This window comes from Lissotriton vulgaris, chromosome 9 (genome assembly GCF_964263255.1).
Source record: "Lissotriton vulgaris chromosome 9, aLisVul1.2, whole genome shotgun sequence".
Classification (NCBI taxonomy): Eukaryota; Metazoa; Chordata; class Amphibia; order Caudata; family Salamandridae; genus Lissotriton; species Lissotriton vulgaris.
In genome coordinates, this window is record NC_141697.1 from 835,873,838 (window position 1) to 835,898,110 (window position 24,273).

The following is a 24,273-nucleotide window of genomic DNA, read 5'->3' on the forward strand; positions in this document are numbered from 1 at the left end:
AGATCTTCCCGTAGGCCGCTAAACAGGGACTCCAAGAAGGACCTAGTGATGGGTTCATCCGCGCCCTGGGACCCCGCGCTGGGCGAGCCGGTCGCCATCTTGGTGGACGTTGCCTGTTGTCCAGGGACGTGGAGGTCGGTTTTCTTACCCATCAAGGTAGGGGTGAGCAAGTCTTTAATAGTCCTGTCCTTGCGCACTCTCCCAGCGGCCATGCTTCCCGGGCTTGGCAGCGGAATAGCGCGGTGCAGCGTAGCCCGTGGCTTCGGTATGTCGGTGACAAGTATGTCCAGGTCTGCTGTGGTAGGGTTGAAGTCGCTAGTCCCAGAGTTCTCCCTCGGGCTTCACTCGTCCCCACCCCGGGGAAGCACCAAGAGAGGTTCCAGTCATGCACTCGTGCCCTGTCAGGCCAAATCCTCAGCTGGCGTGTGTATGTGGCACCACACCCCTCCCAGTCTGTATTGTGGCGTCAGGGACAGAACTGTGGGGATGCACCACTTGGCTGCATGGCCTGCGTGGGACCGCAAAGGGTAGGGCAGAGCCAGATCATTCCAAAAGGCCGTAATTGCGCGCTCTACAAAATGGCGGCCTTTAGTATGCAGGGCCTATGAGGCCACGAGGCAGCCGACTGCTGCCAGGGTCGGAGACAGCCCCAATCTCACCGCACTCCGCAGGGGTTCTCGGCGCTGTCGCAGGACACCTCACGCCGCCACCGCTGCACTGCTGCGAGCCGCTGCACTCAGGGGGGGGCCACACGACAACCCACCGCTCCTCACCTCTGCCTTCCGTCTGCTCGTGGGCGCCACTGCACCGCTCCTCTGTCGCGCATCGGCAGCTGCGGCCGCAGCCCGGCAACCTCAGCTGTCCCGCCGCCGGTGGGGTAGAAGGCAGCGGGTCCGCAGAAGCCCCCGACCAGGAGCCTCGGGAGGCCTCGCGCACAGTCGCGCGGGCCGGACCCACCACCAAGCTGCAGCCCGGTCAAGAAGTCGCAGCGCCGGCTGTGTAGCTCCGCCCACCGCGGCCTCGTTTTCACCGCTCCGCTCACCACGGGCCCCAGAAGGCCGCACCAAGTCCGCTCGAACCCGGCAGCTCCCAGGCGCCGCCAATCAGAGGTACAGTCTCCCGGGGTCACCCCTGCACCAGTGCTGGAGTCGGGCACACCGGAATCCTACCCAGGGCAAGGAGGGATGCTGTAAGAAGCGTTAGTAAGGCGGCCAGCGGGGGGAGCCCAGCGAGGCACGTCCGCTCACACCGCCATCTTGGCCACGCCCCCCTATTATCACTATTTTAGACATTTCTATGTGCTATGTGTCTGCCTGCCTGATGTGGATTGCATGTCTGGCTTTGGAGTGACATGGTCTGGTGAGGTGTGTGTGGCTCCATGGAGGGCAGGGGGAGTAGGCACTAGGCTGAATAGGAGATCTGCATTTGGTGTAGTGGGAGGAGTAGTGCCCTCACATTGAATAGGTCTGTGCCTGTCTAGGTGAATGCTGGCTCCACCCCCTGTGGTGGTCTTAACAAACAAGCCCCACCTGACAATGGGAAAGAGGAGCTCTGTAAACAGTGCTCCAAAACCCCCCAGAACCAGGTCAGGCTGGTTCCCCCAAGCCCTGTGCCAAGGGCAGACAAAGGAAAAGGGTGTATAAATATTGGGGCTATGACCCCATGGAAAGGTTGTGCTTACTTGTACCTGTTTTGGGAGCCAAAGGACTGCTGGGCATGGAGGAACCGCTGTTGGACCCAGCTGCAGCTTCCTGGGGGTCCCTACGTGCTGGCCTGCCTGTGCCCAGCTCTGCCCCTCTTCAGTTTGGACTACCTTTCTTATCCTCAGGACAAGAAGGGCTGGGGCTTTGCTGCGCTGAGCTGCATATTGCTTCAGAGGGTATCCCCCGGTTTAAGGAGTCCTCCGTGCTGCCAGTTGATGGCGGGAGCCTACCCTGCATGATTGGTGTACCTGCTGCAGAGAAGGAGCCCACCCTGCACTGCACTGCTGAGGAGAGCGGGAGCCCACCCCGCTGAGAAGACGGTGGGTGCCCACCCTGCATTTCTGTTTATCGAAAGGCAGGAGCCTCACCCGTATTTTTGTGCTTAATTAAAGAGTGAGTCCACCCCGCTGTCATGTGCACAGTAGTGTGCCCTTCATGGGAACCACGGGGTTCTCACAGCTATGCTGTGAGGAGGAGTGGAAGCCCACCCCGCATTTGCGGTTATTTGGAGGCCGGAGCCCACCCCGCACTGGAGAAGCCGCTGCGAGCGGCAACAACGGAAGTCAGGCGCCCGTGCCTAACTGTTGGCGGGGCCTGCAGAGATTCTAAGAGCCTCGTGGGCTCCATTTCCACCCCCCCGCCCCCAATGCTGGGAAGCGGAAGTCTGACAGAGGTGCAGCCGGTTGCTAAGCCGGGGCTCTCGTGACCTTCGAGGAGAGCCCTGCGTGGTTCTGGTGACCGGCGCAAAAAGGAACATTCATTGTACGGCCAGAGAGGCAGGTCCCTGGCGGCCCGAGAAGCGAAGAGAAGCTCTGGCGATGAAGAAGCATCTCCGGTGAGTGGGGCTGTGTGGGAGCCTTTTGCTTCGTGTTCGTGAGCTGCCCCAGAGGTGTCCCGGTGAAGGGGACACTTTGTAGGCCCGAGGAGCCCCGGCGAGAGGGGCCGAGTGCAGCTGTGTGGGCGCTCCCTGAAGCGGCACAGTGGTGAAGGTACTGATTCCTTTTTGGGGGGCAGTTTGGTGTTAGTAGTCTCGGCGTGGGGCTCCAGAGGCACCATAGGTGCCCGTTCTGATTTTGTTCGCCAAAGCTGCACCACGAGAGAAAGCGGGCAGCTGCAACACAGGGGCATTTTCTTGTGGGTCATAAGACAGGAGTGAGATACACTCCCCAGCGCTTTGCGCACCTTGGCTTTGCTGCTTTGGCAGGCTACTTGAGAGTCCCACAACTTACGCCCTGACATTCTGGACAGAGGGCATTTTGACCCCCAGAGAAAGGCCAGTTGGCCTGTGGTCCTGGTTGGTACCTGAGTGTACTAGGAGGGCGCAAGGCCCTAATGTGATTTATGAACCATGACTATTGCATAATGTGTTTATGCTTGTGATGCCTATGACATAATGTATTTATGGTTAGGGTGTTCATGCATATTGTGTTTATGCCTACAAAGATAGCATAATGTGGGTATGCTGATGATTATGCCTAATGCTGATGTGATAATGCTGAGTACAGTGTTTTGCCAGTAGTTGCTGGTTGTGATATTTTTACTATTTGTGCTTGTGTTGGGTCTGACAGTGGCCTGATTGGCCCTGTCATGTATATAATCCCCTGTGGGGGGAGCAGGGTATCTTCAGCGTGTAACTCTCTTGCTCTGACTACAGTGGTGGTTTCTGCCTGGCTTAGGAGCATGCTGTAGCCAACCAGAAATCCCATTTCTAACAACCGGGGACCAGCGAACGAGGAACAGAGCTATTCATTGCACCTGTATCCACCAAACAATTCTGTGCCGAACCATGCAAATCTGCTATGACATAAGGACCACGCTGATCTACAGGAATTTGAACTGGTCCCTTTCCCTGCCCCTTGCTGTCCTAACCATAGAAAATCCCTGCAGCTTCATCCATATAATAATCATCACGATAGTACATCAAAATAGTTCTGATCAGAAAAACACCCCGAGGATGCACCTGCTTGAACCTCATCCTGACCAACCTCATAATGGCCCCTTCCACTTGACAAAAACAACAGTTGATGGACAGAATGCAGAACAATGTCATACATTCACCCCAGTACAGAGATCTGGGCCTAAATCCATCGTTTTTTTTGCACTCCACACCACCCCAGTTCAGACATGGCCATATGCAAATCAGCCTTGACCCTGTGCCTCATGGGAACAGTCCAGCGCGAACTGCCAAGCCAAGTCTTTCCTGGACCGGAATCAAGCATCCTAGGACTGGTTTCTGGCTATCAGCCGTCTTCAGCCAGGATAGCTTGACTCCAGTGGTGTGGAGAGCATGGGACTCACGTCTGAGCATACCCATCCCACTCGGGTGACAAATGCAAAAACAGTTGATGGACCGAATGCAGAACCATGTCATACATTCACCCCAGTACAGAGATCTGGGCATAAATCCATCGTTTTTTTGCACTCCACACTTCCACTTGAACCATGCCCTCTAGGTACCACAATTTTCTGTAACAAATCTAGACGCTTGCTTCACCCATGTCCCTCCTGTTTGCAATACGCACACTGATTCGGCCCTAGGGGTGCACCACCTCTACTTGCACCATGTGACCTCCGAGCTGGACCAGTGCCCCGTCCCCTTCCGGACTCTCTTGAAACCTGCTGCAGCAACACCCTCATTTTCAAATCCTTACTCTTCTTTTCCACATTGTCCTTTTCCTCATTTTCATGATGCTCCTAGTACTGGGCCATACTATATATCACCCAAGGGGAGGAGGTAGTCCAAGTGCTCTCCGAAGCCTGTAACAGAGCCGCAATCTCTGGAAGCAAATTTGTAACAAACCTGTAAACAAACGACCACCACCTTCAACTGACAAATCCTGTCTACTGAAACCCATGAACACCCCTTCAAACCGAGTTAAGAAATCAGACACACTCTCCTTTCTTTTGACGACATGCCGTCCGCTTATCCCAGTCTACTCATCTGGGTGGTATAAGAGAATGCGTATAAGCCATGGTACAACTTGGCAAAGCCAGAATCTCAGTCCTAGGTTTTTCACTGGGTTTTCGGCCCAATGTTCCATGCCTTACTCAAGAGCCACCCAGTCCCACCATGTGTATGCACCTGCCTCCATATATCAACTGGCACTAACAGCCTGAAAAACATCTCCATATCTGCTAGGGTCATAACTGAAGAGGCGATCTCTGTTAACTCTTTATAATACGCCGTAGGGTTTTTCCTAGGATTCGGTAACTGGCTCTTAAGAGCTAGAACCTCATTTCTCTTCCATTCGGTATAGACCCACTGTTCCTGAAAATGAGCCACCACCCGTTGTTGAACCACATCTCCGCAATGGTTACGCCGCTCTGGAATCTCGGGATGAAAAATAGGATGCACCTCCCTCATCGGAAATTGGGACACACTAATCTGAGTACGGTGATATAATCTTTCTCGATAACAAAGTTGTGTTTCAACATTACTAAGAACTTCTGCAGGGGCCATACCAGCTGAATATACACGATCTTGAATATCATAAATAATTTGGGGAGCTGTGCCTCCAATACACTCTTCCACAAACCTATCAATGTAGCCGACATATGCTGAAGGGCATGTTGTTGTACAAACGGATCAAAATCTTTCATCACACTCCATACATCCTCCACACTATAAATCTGACTCCGAGCCCATTGTGCTGCCTGATTCATGACCATCCTTTTCTCCTCTTCACCCACATCAGATCGACTCGATACCCACTCAATTCACTTCTGTGCTGCCGCCCAATTCCCTGCATCTGGCCCTCGCACTGGTGTCTCAACACTACACAACACTGTGGATCAAATGTCTGGGGAAGACACAAGAGATACAGACGAAGGTGACCGTGTCAACAATGGCTGTGTGGTAGGTGTAAGAGAAGGAGGAGAAACATGAGCAGTAATAACAGATACTGCAGGGGTGCCTGCAGCACCATACTCGCAGGTTGCGAAACTGAAGGGAAGACGGATAGGGCTGGAGCCAAAGCTGATGAGTCTGCAGAAAGACCAGAGGCAGATGGAGGAGCAACAGAAGACTAAGACAACGGAACAGCAGGATATATTATCTGCAGGGCATAGGGAGGTGGGTGGTGAGTTTCCAACAGATACTCCACAAAGGGAACCTCCTCCTCCCAAACAACATAAGACTTATTACATTTTAATCGAAACTTCCTATCTGCACACTCAATACCCTTTTCGGCTTGTTCTTTATCATAAGCTACAGCTTTCTGAACCATTGTCTGCATTGCCTTCTTCCTAGACTCCTTCTCAGCCCGTATTCGCCTCTGCTTAGCTTCCTTCTGCCATACCTGCAAAGTATCAAACATCAACTGCCTACTTCTTCTAGCGAATAATTTGTCCTGTAAATAATTCAATTTTTGTTCGTCAAAGGTACCATCCAGTGGTCACTGAAGCTCCGTATTGTCCCTCGTATACTTGTGCCATAATGTACAAAACATAATAGGGCCAATACCATGCTTCACATACATCTCAAAATTCAGAGTACCTCCTGGAGGCGCAGGCTGCCTTTCCTGCTGGCCACCTCGTCCTGCACGTGCTGTGGGTCAGAACCGACAGACTTCTTTCACATGTTATGGGTATGCCCTCATCTCAACCCGTAGTGGGAGACACTGATATTCGAGCTGAGGAGATACCATGGAGTCCCTTGAGCTTGCTCCTGGGAGTTATGGATGGTTTAGACAAGTCCCGGGCGGACACGCTCTTTCTGGGTACTGCCATCTTAGTGGCCAAACGGGACATTGCCGCCACATGGAAAAACCCTACCCAACCTTGTGTAGTCAAATGGCGCAAGGGTGTAGATTGGTGCGCGGCACAAGAGAAGCCACTGTACGAAGCCAGAGGATGTCCATCCAAGCATGATCGGGTGTGGGGCAAATGGTTGGGTCAGGCTGTGTAGTGGGATCTTATTATTGTGCGAGATGTTTTGGATTGGCGCAGACCACAGTGTGTATTGTACACAACTTAATGCGATTGAAAATGAATGTATCATGCTTGAGATTAATTGACCAGTGCTGTATTTTTCCTCTCACTAAAACTGAATAAAATTGGTTATAGGAGAAATAAATGTAATATGGCAGTAGAAAATAAGCCTTAATCTAGTCCATATCATTAGGCAACTAAACTCAAGGAGCAATTATCATGAGAACTGTACCGTAAAGGCAGGAGAGAAAAAACAAGAACATTATTCTAAGTCCCGATCAGTTAGAGGTTTAAAGCGAATACTGTTTCTAAGGACACGGGGAAATCTCAGGTTCTTCTCTAAAATGGAGTTTTAATGCATTTTTAGACGTAGACCTCATAGTCACTGTGGTAGGACAAGAAAGGTACCTATATAATGGTCAAACAGGAAAACATCCTATGGTATATTGACTGTTACACTACATTTATTGAATAATCCTGTATTATGTATGCCCTGCGGTAGAAAACAAAAGCACTTTAAAAACTATAAACAACACTTCCATTCGGCCAAAGGAAATGGCCTTCAATTTGAAAGAGTTGTGAATCTGTTCTCTCCAGGAATGTTATGAACATAAAGTAATACATTTTAACATGTTGCAGTTCAAGCAAGACCATAGAACTGACAGAATTGTGTACAGTATAATAAACACGCATTTGCAATGCATTAGGTCTCACATTTACACGAGTTTAAGCTATTGGCATTGCAAATGAAAATGGGTTTTAATTATGTTTCAAAAACTAAAACATAAATAAAAGGGATTGTCATTTACAATAGCTCAAACTCTCATATAAGCGACACCTTTTGCATTGCAAATGCTTGTTTTCCGAGGCTGTTACAAATTGCAGCAAAAGAATGCCGGAAATACATTTGCTGGGGTCCAATGTTTTATGTAGAAGTTCATAGTAGGAATTTTAGTGCAAGGTCGTCTCTAGTGCACCGGGGCACACTGCCAGTTTCGTTACACAATGACACATTAATTTTTTTTGTTGGAGGCGACGCCAAAACTTGAACCTGGTTCCCTAGCTCTGAAGTCTGCAGCTCTGACCCTTACGCCAGATAAAACCCACAAATGCCCCTCTCTTGAGTCTGGGGCTCTATCTAGCCAGTCTGAAGACCACCCAAGGATGGCAGTCTGCGGACTTCACATCCTACAGCAGAGAACGAAGATCAAGTCTCGGCGTGGGTGCACCAAGCTGTGTGATTACAGGCACACCATTTAATCTTCTGTGGCATGAAAAAACAAGCATTTGTCAAACAATGGCCTCGGCATTATTAAAGGTAGAGCTATTGGCATTGCTTATGACATTTCTTTTCATGTTTTTAAAAAAAACATAAATAAATGGTATTGTCATTTACAACGGCAATAGGTGAGCATTAGAGAGTAGTAGAGAGTATTCGCGGACACAGAGCCACACACACACACACACACACACACACACAGAGTGCCACACACACAGAGCCCCGCACACCCACACACACACAGAGCCCCGCACACCCACACACACACACACACACACACACACACACACAGAGCCCCACACACACAGAGCCCCACACACACAGAGCCCCACACACCAGAAGTAGCCACTGGTAACCGGAAAACTGGAATTTATACCAAGGAGAGCTGTGCTGTGCAACACTTCCCAGAAGCCACTGTGTAGGAGAGTAGGGTCTGCTTTCCTATGGTCACCCCAGATTTTTGCTTTTTGCTTCACTGGTTTTCGACATAATGTGGCTGTGGGCCTGCTAATCAGACCCACAGCCTGCTGTTCTCTCTAAATTCACATCCATGTACTTTAGGTACCTATCAAATTGCACATTGGGTCACCTTATCAGCCCCTGTACAGTGCACTATAGGTACCCAGGGCATAGGTGTATCCAAGGCCTACCTGGGGCTGCAGCATATCTTTTGCCACCCCTGGCTGGCTATCCAAACTGACACAATTGGCTGATCACTCAGCTGGGACAAGGTTGTGTAATCACCCCTTGCTTAGATATAGTATACCTATATCTAAATCTATATCTGGACACATATGCACCTATAAGTCACTCCTATGGCAGGCCTTAACAATCCTGGAGGTAGAGTGCTTGGTTTTATGTGAGATGGTTGTTGGACCCGGCCTCGTGGCGTGGTCCCACTCCTCCCGCATGGCGGGCCCTGGACGACATCGACCCCTGTCCTCCGGGCTAAAGCTACCCCCTCCAGCCCTCACGAGAGCCGCCATGCATGTCGACCCCCGGCTCTCCCCCTCCAGAACATGGCGACCCCTACTCACCCCACGCTGCTGGTCTGACCCCCCCCCCCCCCCCCCCTATCCCGGGCCACCCTCTCAGGCCCCGACTCCATCTTGGACCTTCCACGTCGGCCGCGGCCCCAACGAAGCCCCGACATCGAGGCACCAAGATCCGACCAGGTGGTAAAGCGGCCACTTGACGGATCAAGGAGGAGGAGAGTTTCGATGGCCCTCCAGCCGTCCCCGGACGCCTGGTTTCGATCGCCCTCCGGCCTCCCTGGGCTCTGGCTCCACCCCCCTGCTGGGTGTCTGGACACTATCATCCCGGCCCCTCTGACACCCAGGTGCGAGGGTCCGGACATCAAAGGACTCCAGACCTATATCTGGGGCAGCTCTGAAATGGGTCGGCAGTTGTATCCTGGAGTCGAGAGACCCTGAGAAGAACTCGCCTACTTCGAACTCTGTAACCACCCTCGGAGCCCTGCTGGCGCTGCCGCGGCCCGACCTTCGCTGAAACCATCCTTGGAGCCCTGCTGGCGCTGCCTTGGCCCAACCTCACTGAAACCACCTTCGGAGCCCTGCTGGCGCTTCCGCGGCTCGACCTCGCTGAAACCACCTCCAGAGCCCCGCATGGCGCTGCCGCGGCCCGACCCCGAGGAACCCCCCAGTTCGAGGTTTGACAACTGAGCCTAGGGTATCCCTGTACCAGGCTGGTACCAAGACTGTCCCGCTACCTCCTGCCCGCAGATACTAAGACCTTAAGGATCCCTCGATCCATTTGTACATATATTGCTGAGAACCTGCCTTGATTGCTGATAAAGACGTTAAGAATCTATCCTTGTGTGGTGTCTATCTGTGGTAGGGTAATTGCTCGCCTGTACGATCCTAGGAGAGGAACCTCGCCCGGAGGCCTCTCGACGGCGCTCGGCCAGTTCCATCCGGAGAGGTGGGTCTCGGGGTGCTCGGCCAGATAGTCTCTGCCTCCCCCCTAAGATCGCCCTTCTAACAATGGTGCTCTAGCATGAGCTGAGCCTGTCTGCAGCTGTCAGGACCAACTCCCTTAGCTGTTCCGGGATATTGCCATACCATATACTCTTAAGTGCATTATAATCCTCGCATTTACTTGCTAACTTTGGTTTGGCTTCATCAAAACATGTCCTGTAAGGTGTCATACGCTTTGGAATACTACCCCCTCGCCAGTTCTGGCGACGGGGGTAGCATTCCACCCTTTTAGAGGGAGAAGACATGTTACTTTGCTTAAACGCAGTTAAATCTAACCAAAGCCCCAGTATCACAAAAATGGATGCTGCTGCCACAGACACAAGTGTGGCCTACTGCTGCTGACCGAAACTCCGGCAGGGGAGGCCTGGACAATTGGTATCCTGTCACAGGGAGGTGTTTCACCACCCCAGACAGGAGATAGTGGATTGTAGCAGGGAGGGTTGAATGAAACTAGACACTGCCTGGGGAGCACAAGGCTTCCAGTCCCAGCTCTGGCTCGAAACTGGACAAAGGGAAAGGGGTGTAACCACCCCCTTCCTGGGTCCCACCCATAGGAGGGACATAGCAGGTAATCCAGCCCCTTGATTTGGAATAAAGGTAGGAGATGTGCCCAGGAGCATTAGTTTATCCTGAACGAAACTTTGATACAGAACTCTGGACCCTTCAACATCCCACTCGACGTGGAAGACTGAAGAATCTCCCTTGTGGTCAAGGAGTGACCACCCTGTGCAAACAGGCCCCATCCAGTGTCCAACGGTTTGCTTTGTTGCAGTTCCCGCCGGAACTCGAGCGACAGAGATCGACAAGACCCAGCTTCCCTGACTTTTAACAGCCCGATCCACAGTCCCAGCGAATCTGAGACCCGTGGAGGCGACGTGAAGCGTGGAGCCGGCCATCTTGAAAAGACTGCGAAGTGCTGACCGTGCAGTTTCCGAGGCACCCTCGAAGCTGTGCATTGGGGTTTGAGAAGCCCCAGCCCCGAGCAGCTTGTGCACCGAAGATCTACCCTCCACACTCATCGACTGCTGCGTGGGGCCCTTTTGCATTTTCCTGCTTGACGCGTTGGTCCGGTCGCTTGCCCGTTGGCTAGTGGCCCCAGAACCGACGAACCTTAAAATTTACACTTCTGGTCTGGTTGCTCCAGACTGGCCCTCGCTCCCCTGAAAAGGAGCCACCGCTCTGACCTTGCTGGTCCGAGTAAGAAGCGATCTTCGAGTCCTGCGTGGGTTGCATTTGCCAAGGCCTGTTAACTCCGATCCGGAAGCCGACACCGCCGACAGCGAGAGCCTTCGTGGGAGAGCTCGTGCTCCACTCCTGGTCATCCTCAATGCCCCAGAGTCCACGTGGCAGCGGAGACAAGCTTCACGACAACCACCTGATTGCGCCCTACATTGCCTGGTTCCTTCCTGGTTCCATCCTTGTCACTGGCTAGTGATCCAGACTCTGTCCTCTCTGCTTTCAGGTACTCTACATCTTCGATCCACCCTTGGATCCAACCGGACTCTTCTCTCCTGGCCGCCTGCAGCATCTTCATCTCCAGGCTCCATAGATCTCCACGACGAAACCCAACACACTTTGGCACCTATGCACCCGCTTCCTGTGGGTGAGGTAACGAACTAACACCGGTGCTCCTGTAGTGGTTTACACCTCTAGTGTCCTAGTTTAAAGTGGGGTAATTCTATTCCATTCGGAAAACTTCCAAAACAGTAACTCTATAACTTTTACGCGCCATTGACTTTGCATTGGTGCATGCGTGTGCTATAGGCACTGCATCAGTGTCCCGCGGGCCTCTCTCGACTTCATCATTGTTAGTCCCTAGTAGTCCCAGCGATTCACAACGCCCTAGGCCTTACCATTGTTCGAGAGGTGGTACTTATACCACTATTTTAGTATATGGTTTGAGTGACCACCGGGCCTATCCAAAATTGTGCAACTTTTGAATGTTTAACTGTGCTTTTGTTTAAACGCTTGTGCCTCTGCACTCATAAAGAGTACAGAGGATTATTCTAGTAATAAATACATATATTTTTATAATATATAACTTGTGTGGTGTCCTTTCATTTGGTATTACATGTTTTGTAGGAGGTGGTTACCTGACTATGGTTACCCCAGATTTTTTGCCTTGTGTTTAGCTGGTTTTCGACTTAGTTGGCCTGGTTCCCTGCTAATCCGGGCCCCAGGCTATCTGCTCTCTGTAAAATGGATTCCATGTACCCTAGGTGCATAACTACATTGGCTTGGGTCACCTTATCAGCCCCTGTACAGAGCACTATAGGTGCCCAGGGCATAGGTGCATCCAAGGCCTACCAGGGGCTGCAGCATATCTTTTGCCACCCCTGGCTGGCTAGCCAAAATTGACACAACTGGCTGATCACTCAGCTGGGGCAAGGTGGTGTAATCACCCCTTGCTTAGATATAGTATGCCTATATCTAAACCTATCTGGACACATATAAACCTATAAGCCACTCCTATGGCAGGCCTTAACAATCCTGGAGGCAGAGTGCTTGGTTTTATGTGAGATGGTGCTCTAGCATGAGCTGAGCCTGTCTGCAGCTGTCTGGACCAATTCCCTAAGCTGTTCCGGGATAATGCCATACCATATACTGTTAAGTGCATTATAATCCTCGAGGTTATATGTTAACTTTGGTTTGACTTTATCAAAACATGTCGTGTAAGGTGTCATACGATTTGGAATACTACCCCCTCGCCAGTCCTGGCGACGGGGGTAGCATTCCACCCCTCTAGAGGGAGACGACCTGTTACTTTGCTAAAACGCGGTTGATTTTAAGAGAGCCTCAGATCCACAAAATGGATGCTCCTGCCACACACAAGTCTGACCTCCTGCAGCTGACCGAAACTCAGCCAAGGAGGCCTGGACAAAGGATTTCCTTTTGCAGGGAGGTGTTACACCACCCCAGACAGGAGATAGTGGATTGTAGCAGGGAGGTTTGAAAGAAACCAGACACTGCCTGGGGAGCACAAGGCTTCCCCTTGCATAATCCGGCCAAACCGGTTCTGGGGCACACCAGCCTCAGTCCCAGCGCGGCCTGGATCAAAGGGAAAGGGGTGTATCCACCCCCTTCCTGGGTCCCACCCATAGGAGGGGACCTAGCAGGTAATTCAGCCCCCTAGAATGGTATAAGAATGGAGCAGTGCCAACGTACTCAGATTATACTGATGAAACATTTGAAACGAAACTCTGGACCCTTCGACATCCTACTCGACGTAGAAGACTGAAGAATCTCCCTTGTGGTCAAGGAGTGACCACCCTGTGCAAACAGGCACCATCCAGCACCTCGATGTTGGCTTTGTTGCAGTTCCCGCCGGAACTCGAGCGACAGAGATCGATGAGATCAAGCTTGCCTGCCTTCTACCAGCCCGATCCACAGTCCCTGCAGAGCTGAGACCCGTGGAGGCGACCGGAAGCGTGGGGCACGCCATCTTGAAAAGACCACGAGACGCTGACCGTGCAGCCCACTAGTGACCCTCTAAGCTGTACACCGGGGTTTGAGAAGCCCCAGCCCTAAGCCACTTTTGCTCCGAAGCTCACTACTCTACGCTCACCGAGTGCTGCGTGGGGCCCTTCTGCTTCTTTTGGCTCAACGCGTTGGCCCGGTCACTTGCCAGCTGGCTTGTGGCCCCTGTGCCGACTAAACTTGAAATACGACTTGTGATTCTGGTTGCTTCAGACTTGCACCCGCTCCTCTGAAAAGGAGCACCCGCTCTGACCCTCCTGGTCCCAGTGAGAAGCAATCTTCCAGTCCTGCGTGGATTGCTCTTGCCAAGTGTTGTTTGCTCCGATCTTGAAGCCGACAGTGCCGACGGTGAGAGCCTTCGTGGGACAGCTCGTGACCCGCTCCTGGACGTCGCAGATGCCCCAGAGCCCACGTGGCAGCGGAGAGAAGCTCCTCGACAACCACCTGATTGCGCCCGACATTGCCTGGTTCCGTCCTGGTTCCACCCTGGTCACTGCTGAGTGACCCAGACTCTGTCCCCTCTGCTTTCAGGTACTCTACAACTCTGATCCACCCTTGGATCACACCGGACACTTCTCCTTCACATCGCCTGCAGCATCTTCAGCTTCAAGCACCAACAACCTGCGTGACGAAACCCGACTCAACTTCGACCCTATGCACCCGCTTCCTGTGGGTGAGGTAACTCAACAATGCCGGTGTTCCCACACTGGTACACACCTCTAGTGTATGTGTCTTGAATTTCGTCCTTCTAGGTTAAGCGGAAGTCTCCTTAAACAGTAACTCTATAACTTTTACGCACCATTGACTTTGCATTGGTGCATGCGTGTGCTTTAAGCGCTGCACCCGAATCCCGCGTGCTTTTCCCGACTTCAGCATTGCTTGTCCCGACTGCTCCCAGAGATTCCCTAGGCCTAACCACTGTTCGTTTGGTATCTCTTATACCACTTTCTTAATATATGGTTTGAGTGGCCACCCGCCCTCATCCATAATTGTGCAACTTTTATATGTTTAACTGTGCTTTTGTTTAACACTTGTGCCCCTTTGCTCATAAAGAGTACTGGGGATTATTTGAGTAAATACATATATTTTTATAATATATACTTGTGTGGTGTCCTTTCTTTTGGTATTGAAGTATTGTGATTGGTAAAACAGCTTGCTTAACACGACCTCTTGAGTTTAGCCTTTAAGGCTGCTTAGTCCATACTACCACTAGGATAGCTTGTCTAATAAGGTTGACTTACATCCAGACACCATAAGGGATTGTTTGGACTGATACAAGGTGGTTCCAGAATTGGAAACATCACATATCAGGCCAACTTCTCACAGGATTGCATATGGTAAAACAGCTGGCTTCACATGCCCTCTTGAGTTTAGCCTAAGACTGCTTAGTCCATGCTACCCCTAGGATAGCTTGTCTATAAGGTTGACTTTACAACCACCACCATAAGGGATTGTTTGGACTGATACAGGGTGCCCACAGAACTGTGGACATCATACATCAGGCCAACTTCTCACATACTGGTAATAGTGAACTAGGGTTTACAGCAGGGAAAATCTAACTGTGTAAACGTTCCCTGAAGCCATGGTAAGTAGTGAACTAGGATTTGCACCAGGTACAAAGGGGCTCTGCAGCAGTTCTTAGAAGCCATTGGTATGGTGGATTGGGATTCGCACCTTGTGGAGTCGTGCTGTGCAATGTTCACATCAAAAGCCACGGGTAACTGGGGGTTTGCACCATGGGGGGTCGTGCTGTGCAACAGTTTTCTTCAATAATGAAAAGATTGAGCAGAACTCTTGAAAGCAGCCACATGGCTTGTGCGCCAGGCCCACAAAACGTTTTCATGTAACACGGACCGGGCACCCTCTCGGGGACAGACCGACTGACAGCAGCGGGTGCAGAGTTCTCCGGACCGTCCCGGACTGCCGACAATCAGCCACAAAGCACACTTGCATAATGAAGAAAAAATAAGTCCTGTTCTCAGAATCGCACCCAGTTTTGAGAACAGCTGTGCACTCACCGGAGTCGAGCCGCGCCGCCGCTGCTCGTATCTGCGCGGGAACCAAGGTGAGGGACCTTGGGCTGCTCACTGTGAGAGAGGGACCACAACGCACGTCCTCCCCGGCAGCAGCTGGGAGCTCTCTGCACCGTTCACACGAACCAAGCTACGGGCTTCACTTCTTCCCCTGCCTAGAGCTCTTAAATCCCCCCGGGAGGAAGGGGGCAGTGGGGGAGGTTTTTGGGAAAGCCCTTGCACACAGTGAGAACTTGGAAGCCATGCACGGGCAGCTGGCGCCGGTGTGAGCGTGGATGCTGCGAGGAGGGAGGTGGTGGGGAGAGCAGAGAAAGCGGGTATCAGTGCGCTTCCTGCTGCGCGGGCGGGCTTCAATTAGGGAGCTGGTTCGAGGGGAAGGCGGGAGGCCTCGGCGGCCTCCAAGGCAGTGCGGTCTCATAGGAGTCAGCTGGCTGAGCCCTGCTCCGGGGAGGCCGTTGACCACCGATGCAAAAAAAAAAAATGGCAGACGCAAAGGTCCGTTAATTTCGGAATCGGGGGCGTGTTTTTGGCGTTCTGAGTGACGGATGACGTCACAGTCGGAAGAACGCAAAAAAACACGCCCCCGGATCCGAAAGACGGGGCTATAAAGGAGTGATGCCCCTCTCCTCCAATGGCTGACCTCCGTTTAGGAAGCCAGCCAATGGAGGAGAGAGGTGGGTTCAAGTCCCCATACTCCAAAATATTAAATCTCCACCCGGAGACTGCGCAAGCGCAGCCTTCGGTCCTCGACCTAAAACAAATGTGTAATGAAATCTAGTGCTCATGTAAAGCACTCCATTCCCCATAGGACTGAGGAGTTTGTGCAAATGTGTAAATAAAAAAAGTATTCTCTTTTTGTGCCTACTGGTTCCCCGTACCGGAATATACCCAACCAAAATCCTGCTCTTAATCCCTTTCTTCCTGTTGCCTGCCCTGAGTCGTACCAGAAGTTCTACGTTCAGCTCACCTCTGTTGTTTCACAAGGACTGTGGACAGCCCTGCGCAACGCTAACCCAAAACCTAAAAAAGAATGATGGCTTATTATTTAGTGATTACTACTGTATAGCTTTTCTCTACGTCTAAATATCTTTAATGATAAACCCTGTTTTCAGTGCACTTCACAAAAAATTAACTGGTCAGTTTTATAATCGGAAAGTCCTGCCGATACCACGCACTGCCATCTTTAATCTTAATATCAACGCTGCGTTGCGGCGTCTGGCGAGTAAACTAACACCAGACCACCCTTCGGCTGGAGGTGAAATGTCAGATAGGCCTTCGGGTACGGTCTTTCTCTGGACAGGGACACTATGGATGCCCCAACCCTCTTTTGGCAAGTCTCTCAACGCCAGGGAAGCATGTTACTCATTTCAGTGTTCCATTGTCAATGAGCACAGCCAGCAACCACTCCCAGCCTCCATTGCCACAGTGAAAACACAAATCTCCGCCTCTGAAACACTCCAGTGGGTAACACTGCATCCACCGTGCAGCAAACCCACACGTTTCCCTGCTCTTCAGCTGTTCTCTCTTGCGCACGTACACATCTTCCACAGCATCTCACGCGCACACAAACCCACACCTCTCTGCATAGCATTAATTACACCTCTGCATCACACACACTCACCTCACTGAACAACATTACACTCCCAATCACACCTCTGTAGAGCCTTACTTATACACATATACATACACACCTCTGCACAGCATTACTACACACACCTGTGTTACACACTCCCATATCTTTGCGAAGCATTTTACAGCACATGCCAGCGCATATAGCAGCTATTATATACACACACACACACACACATAATGTCATACACCACGTAAAGTCATACACGGCGTTCCACAGCCCCTCTGAACCCTCTCAACATGGTTATGTTATGTTATGTTATGTTAAATGGGACTTTTATAGCGCAACGGCTACTCCAAAGGAGTGTCCCGGCGCTTTTGTGCTCCAGACCAAAGAAAGAGCTGGAAAACATAACAGTAAAAAAAAGCAGGGGCCTAAAAGAGGGGGCAGATTATCCAGTCTTAAAAACCAAACTTAGTAAGATAAACAAATTACAGTATATAAAACTATATACTGTTGAGAGGCTGGTGGGACTTGAGTTACAGCTCAAAGCATACACTTACTAAAATGAAACACATGGAACACACCTCTAGGCACAGATTCTCAGAAACACACACCTTGCTCTCGTAGTCATTTGCTCCCCCACCACTGTAACACCAGTGACGCAACCAGAGCGACTCTGAAATGTAAGTCACTTAGCTGCCTGAGTAGTTTAGAGAAATGTTTAGTTTTCTGCTGCATTCCACACCACTTAATGATGCTGTTCCTGTGATTCGAATGTGGCTCAGTCATATAAAGATATATCTATAAAATGCAGAGATACATCCTGGAATATTCAAGCTCAGCTGGTGTACACGGCTGTGTTCAGAACATGCAGAGAGAAAAAAAGACTATGAAGCAGCCACTTACGCCCTGGCTTTCAGAAACCCCATTGACAGGAGAATGTCCAGAGATGATCAGTTTTTTATAGTACCTCCACTGTGCTGCCAGTTTCTCCTGGGAGTCACTCTACCGTACCGATCTTCCTTCACAGCCATGGCTCCCGTGAAAGCGCATTACTGAAACGCCGTGATGAAAAGAGACGCCTGCGAAAATAAAGTGGAAGCGCGCCATGCGAGCTCACCGTACAGGTGCACATCTCCAGTCCGGTGAGGCACGGCAAACTGGAGACCGGGAGGGTACAAACATGCCTCCCTTCCAATTAAAATTTTTTTGACGCGCGCCAATAGGAAGCATGGGTGGAGCTTCCACCCCGCTTCCGAAGCAAAAAAGACAATAGTCTCGCAAGCGAGCAGCTCATGCGCTGCGTCGCTAGGCGAGACCTAATGATGGACACATTTGAGGTCCTCGGTGCTCAACAGAGACAAGTCAGTGGCAGACTGTACTTTCTACACATTTTAAGAGTTTAAGTTTGAAAACACAACGAGACCTTTTTAAGTCCAACAAACTTTGCAATATTAATCACAGTAAAAACATTGCATTTGCATCCCTCTGGTAATAGTAAAACTATAGTATAGCAATTTGTGGAATTTACTTCCACAGTAACGATCCCTATGTCCCTGACATATTTGCATGTGCTTTTGGATGTTATAAAAGTGCACCTTCAGGTGCAATTTTGTGGGGTTGCTATTCTTTTAACTTTTGGCCCTCTGGAAGAATGTGATGTAATTGTGAAGATGCAGGCTGTCTGCTAAAAGCTATCATTTCATGTCTCTGTTAGACTGAGAAAGGCCTCTACATAGTGACCGAGCCAGTAACTCCATTGAACGCCTATCTGAAGTTGAAGGCTGAGGCTGGTGGGCTGAATGAACAGGAGATCTCATGGGGGCTCCACCAAATTGTGGTAAGACTAAGTTGCTAAGGATGTTGAAGGTGTGTGAGGACGAGTGTTTTTTATAACCATGTAGCCTTTTTGTTTCAGTGTCTTACACAACACGCGAACACTGCCTCTCTTGGGCCTTAACTGTAACTTTTGAGCTCTCTGTTAATTTTAACTTGTCCTAACTTTGATAATGGTACTGATTCACTTATGTCATGTGGCAATTATTTCTTTTTTAATATTGGGAGTCTTCTCTACCCAGAAACACTATCTGGGGAATTCTGTTGCTTTTCTCACATATTGTAGATCATAAGCACTGATTCTGCTGTGTTACAAATGTATTTAGAGTTGTTTGCCCAGTATTTGGCAATAGTAACACAACTTTTTTGAAGGCGCATTCATGATTTACTTGTGCGGAGAAAGTGTTAGTAGTGCAGTAGACTTTCACTCATTGTGGAACTATGTGCAAAACCTACATGCGTCTTGAAAATATGTGCTGTGGCTTTTAAAATGTTTGTTTTACTTTCTTTTCTCTTTTACCTTATTTTAAATGTGCTCAGGTCAGTGTGTGGGCTGTTTATGATTTTTTTTATTTTGGACTGATTTGGTTCCTAAACTAGCCCTGATTCATGTTTTCTGCCTTTTTCCAGAGCAATTGCTACAGGAGTGGGGGTTGGATGAAACTCCTGATGCTTAATCTGTACATGTCATCAGATTCATGTGTAAGGGCCACTGTTTAATAGTACACAATCATGTTGGAAGCCCCTTTGCACTATGGAAGAAACCAGCTTCGGCAAAGCCTATATGTCTGGTATTGGCTATCAGCCTTTTGACTTTGTCACTGCTTGTTTTGTTGTGTCATGGTTTTTGCGAAACTTATTATTGGAGAAGTTGTTGGACACTTAACATATAAACAAATAATTGGCTAAAAGCAAAATGTCTATTTGATATCTGAAAAACAAACGGTGGTTGTAGATACACATGCCTTGCATACTCATGCCATCTAGATTTGGGTTTGAATGTATCTTCAAAGAAATCTTATCAAGTCATGAGGTATAGTGACTCCACCTATTGCTGGTTATGCACATGAGCATCATCTCTATTCTTAAATTATTTTCTTTCCATCATTGGGTTTGGACATGTGTTACTGAATTCTGGATCGGTGCCAAGGGTGTGATGTCTTTGGGCCTTCTCAGTTCCTCTCCCTTGCGTTGATATTGCTGTGTTTCCCTTTCTTGCATCGACTTGATGTGCATGTACTCGTCCGGTTCGGTGATTGGATCGATTTCGATGCCCCAGTAGGTGCCTTGCACTTCTGGGCCTTTCCCGATTTCTCCACATCAATCATGTCTCGCCTGTGATGGAATGGACGTCATTCTCCTAGTGTGTTTGGTTTTTTTGCCAAACATCCCTGGGTTGATCTCCACCGTCTCTTCAACCTCTGTCTCTCTCCTGAGCACAACAAAACTCCTGCTTCACTTTCAGTTCAAAGAAAACGTTGTTACCGCCAGGCTCAATGCCTTGAAATGTGGCGAAGACTCTCAGATTTATTCAGCGCCCAGGACCTCGAGGGCGGGCCCCAGCTGGAGTCATCTGCTGCCAAGGAAGAGGACTTCTCACTATAACCCAGCTCTGGATCCGATCTGGGAATTGAGGACTTCCACCCAGCAGGCCACAAATACTAACCCGCTCATGCATTCCCAGCACCGATAGCACTCTGAGCACCCCCTTCTGAGAGGTCAGGCATCCATATTTGAAGCCCACCAGCAGGCTTCCTGTCCACCATTACCTCTCCACCATGGTCGGCACTAACACGTTCTACGTCGACCTGCCTCTTCTACCTGCTCAATTGAACCTGTTCTTCAGCGGCTGTAAGAACTCCTTGACACTGGTCGTCAGCGTCCCATCACGATCTACCCACACAGTGGATGGATCCTTACGCAGTCACTACAACCGATGGCTCAGAGCGCAAGCTGTTTTAAGGAAACCCTTGACCATCGGCAACAGCCCATGGGCAAGCAGGGATACCACAAGGCAACCAGTCCTCCACTTTTGCCTTATCCTCTCCCACCTCCTTCTCCTCCTTCTCCTCCTCCTCCTTCCTGACCCCCCCCCCACCCCACCTGCTGACTCCTCTACCTTACTTTCCTCAGGGGTCCCTACACTTAGGGTGTGTGGGTTCTAGCCAAGGGTACCCAGGGGAACCTTATGACCTAGAACTGCAGGATAACCCCTGGGTTGACTATGATGTAGATCTTCCAGGTGATTCCAGATTCCGCCAGGTGATTCCAGATTCTGCCTGCCCCTCCCCACCAGATGTTCTCATCTCATATCACGAGGTCCTCAAAAGAGCGCTCTCCTTCCACAAGGTGGAGATGCATAAGGATGCCATTGAGGAGGATTTCCTACTGGAAACCCTTTCATCCTCAGAGCTCTCCCTGCAATACTTCCCAAAGCTAACGGGCATGCTCAAACTGGCTACTGATATTTTCAGTGAGCATGTTCAAGCCAAAGTGACCACCCCTAGTGTGGACAAAAAAAGCAAGGAATTACCTACAGGCCAGGTCTACATGAAAGGTCCACTCCCACACCGGTCCTTGTTAGTCCACACCGCCTGCTAGTGTGCCATTGCTCAGGGTACCAGTGACGTGCCACCAACAGACAAGGAAGGGAAGAAGATTAATGCTGCTATCAAAGACATTGCTACTCAATTGGCCACTCTCTGGCGCATTCAATTGGCTTATTTTCCAGATAAGACAGGGCACACTGAGATTGCATGGAGGATTGCTTCCAACGCCTTCCTGATGAGTACCGCAAAAGAGGTCAAGATTTTGGTCTCTGAAGGTAATCTCATCTCAAACACCACCATAAGCTGTGCCTTTGATGCTGCGAACACTGCGGCATGTGGCATTAACTCTAGCGACCTAACTCGTAGATCTGCCTGGTTGTGTGTCTTGGGCTTCAACAGCATGTCCTCAACCTTCCCTACGATGGGAAATATCTGTTCGGACCGGAGGTTGATCAGATGTTGGAAAAGATCAAAAAAGACAGAGACCCTCAAGCTCTTGAGTGCCCTGTAAATGCCCTCCGGCATGCGTCCTTTTGATTGCCTGCCTACTGCAGCGTCTTGAAGGATACTCCACCAGAGGCTTCCTCCTCTTTCCAACACCAGGAGGCTCATTAACCTTCCACCAGGAGTTATTTTCGAGGTGACTACAGAGGCAACAGTTCCAAAGGAAGAGGTAATGGTGGTTCCCCAAAGGAAACACCCCCGCAAAACAGTGACTTGCCACCCCCACCCCTCAATTCAGACTACTCCTGTTGGGGGGTCAACTTCTGGGGGCTTTCTACAAATGGCAGCACATCACCTCAGACCAGTGGATACTAGACCTCATGCGCCATGGTTACTGTTTGAGGCTCACTTCCACTCCTCCCAACATACCACCCTGCAGACACGTCTCCTCCCCGCAACACCAAAGCCCCTCCTCCTCAATGGTGCCATAAAGCCAGTTCCACTAAACTTACCAGGTACAGGGATGTACTTCCTTTATTTTCCTGTTCACAAAAAGGACGGGTCCCTCAGACCCCTCAACAAGTACATGCTGGCCGAACACTTCCACCTGGTCACTGTACAGGATGTCAAACCGCTACTACAGCAAGTGGACTTAATGACTGCCTCGACCTCAAAGACAACTTTCACATCCCAATTTACCCAGCTCACCTTCGCTACCTCCGGTTTGTGGCAGGCATTATATGTTCGAAGTGCGACCCTTTGGCCTCTCTACTGTCACCAGAGTGTTTACAAAGTGGTAAGCGGTGGTAGCCAGGGCACCTGTACTTCTTGGGCATCCCCATTTTCTGTTACCTGGACGACAGCTAATCAAGGGAGCACCTCACCATCTGTGCATAGCATACACTTAGGCTACCATGCACCTCATACATGACTTGAAGAATGACAATCCAGGGTCCCTGACTCCTGTGACAGCATTGAACCTGCGAGTGCTACTGGGACAGGTGACTACACTGTGCATCTTGGTGGGGGGCAGCGCTACACCACAGTGCGCGGCTGCGGGCTGAAGGGGGTATTGTGGCAGTGAGACTTAGCAGATTTCCTAATTAGAGGCGATGTGCGCAGAAGAAACATGACCCTCGGTAACTACCCTGAGCACGTACTGCTTGCATTGAAGATCACACACCCCCTTGGTTAAAGACCAGCCCGCCTAGCGCCGTGATCTCCCCGAGCGCAAAGCCGCCCAGTCACTGGAACGGCAAAGACGGACCGCCCCATCACCCCCCCCCCCCCCCCCCCCCCCGCTCCCAGTTTAGAGAGGTGGAGAGCGGAGACTCTCTGTGAGCGACCAGCGAGGCCCGGACATCGCCGATTGGCCCCCCTGCGGTGACATTCCTCCTGCGTGGCTAACCGGAGCACTGAGCCTGAGGAGCTTCTTTTTCAGAGCAACACCAAACACTCTAAGAACTACTGTGCACCGCCACAGTTGCCTGGTGAGTGCCCCCATATTTCACTGGTGTAGCAGATAAATGTATAGAGCATTACCATAGGAGGGGAGAAGCATGGCATAGCGCAAGTTGGAGTCCAGTAGGGTCGGATAACGCTTGATGTGGCACATGCAGCCAACACAACGGCCATCTCCCTAGTCCACAATCACAAAAATTGAGAAGCTCAGTCTGCCATTCTGGGACTGCCTTCTGTGGGAGACAGATCGTGTGGGAGCCGGGAGCATGTCTGGGAAGAGGTACCGCATAGCGCAACTGGGATGATTGAAGACCCTAGCGATTGTTGGGAATGGTGAAAAAAAACCCTAAGCGGAAACAATTGCCCTTCGAAGACCTTACGTAAACGGACAGCCGAAAAACCGCAGCGATGGCTGAAGAGGCTGCCGCTGGAGCTACCAGTGGCACTGGACCCCCAGACAACTCTGCCTTATTGTTGGAGCCACGATTTGGGATTAAGACAATGGATACCAGGTTCGATTCGCTCAACCAGTGCCTCAATGGATTGGGAGAGAGAATTGATCGTCATGACACCAGACTGAACACTGTGGAAGGCCGCACGTCGGATCTCGAGGACAGAGCAGCTCAAACTACCAAGTGGGTTGATCAAAAGTACATGCCGGAAGACCTAGAAACAAGGCGTTGGCGAGGGATAAACCCAAAATAATCAATCCTGTTTGTGCAAGCACAGACTCCGTGATAGATCCCTCGTCCTCTACTTTAAATTCACCAAAGAAGGCAGTGATGTTTAACAGAGAAGAGTTTGTGCAAGTGAGGCAGTCACTACAGCTGGGGTAGCCCCCCATCTTCTATTGGAAAAATAAAAAGCACTGTGAAGTATCCCACAGATGAGGATGACATGGAGTTCAGTGAGCTGGTGATCACGTTGGGACATGTACTTTCTGAACTTTCCCTCGACCGTGGAGACCCTGCCATTTGACCAATGCCCGGTGG

At 50.5% G+C, this 24,273-nt stretch overlaps 1 protein-coding gene across 1 annotated transcript in view; it reads left to right on the top strand.

Annotated features, from left to right (window-relative positions):
• The window catches only part of SCYL1 (SCY1 like pseudokinase 1), a 1,168,528-nt gene that overhangs the window by 138,354 nt on the left and 1,005,901 nt on the right, over positions 1–24,273 (top strand). The window contains exon 3 of the mRNA XM_086938572.1: positions 18,709–18,831. Coding sequence (XP_086794698.1) covers positions 18,709–18,831 — 123 coding nt within the window. The remainder of the gene's footprint in view (positions 1–18,708; positions 18,832–24,273) is intronic.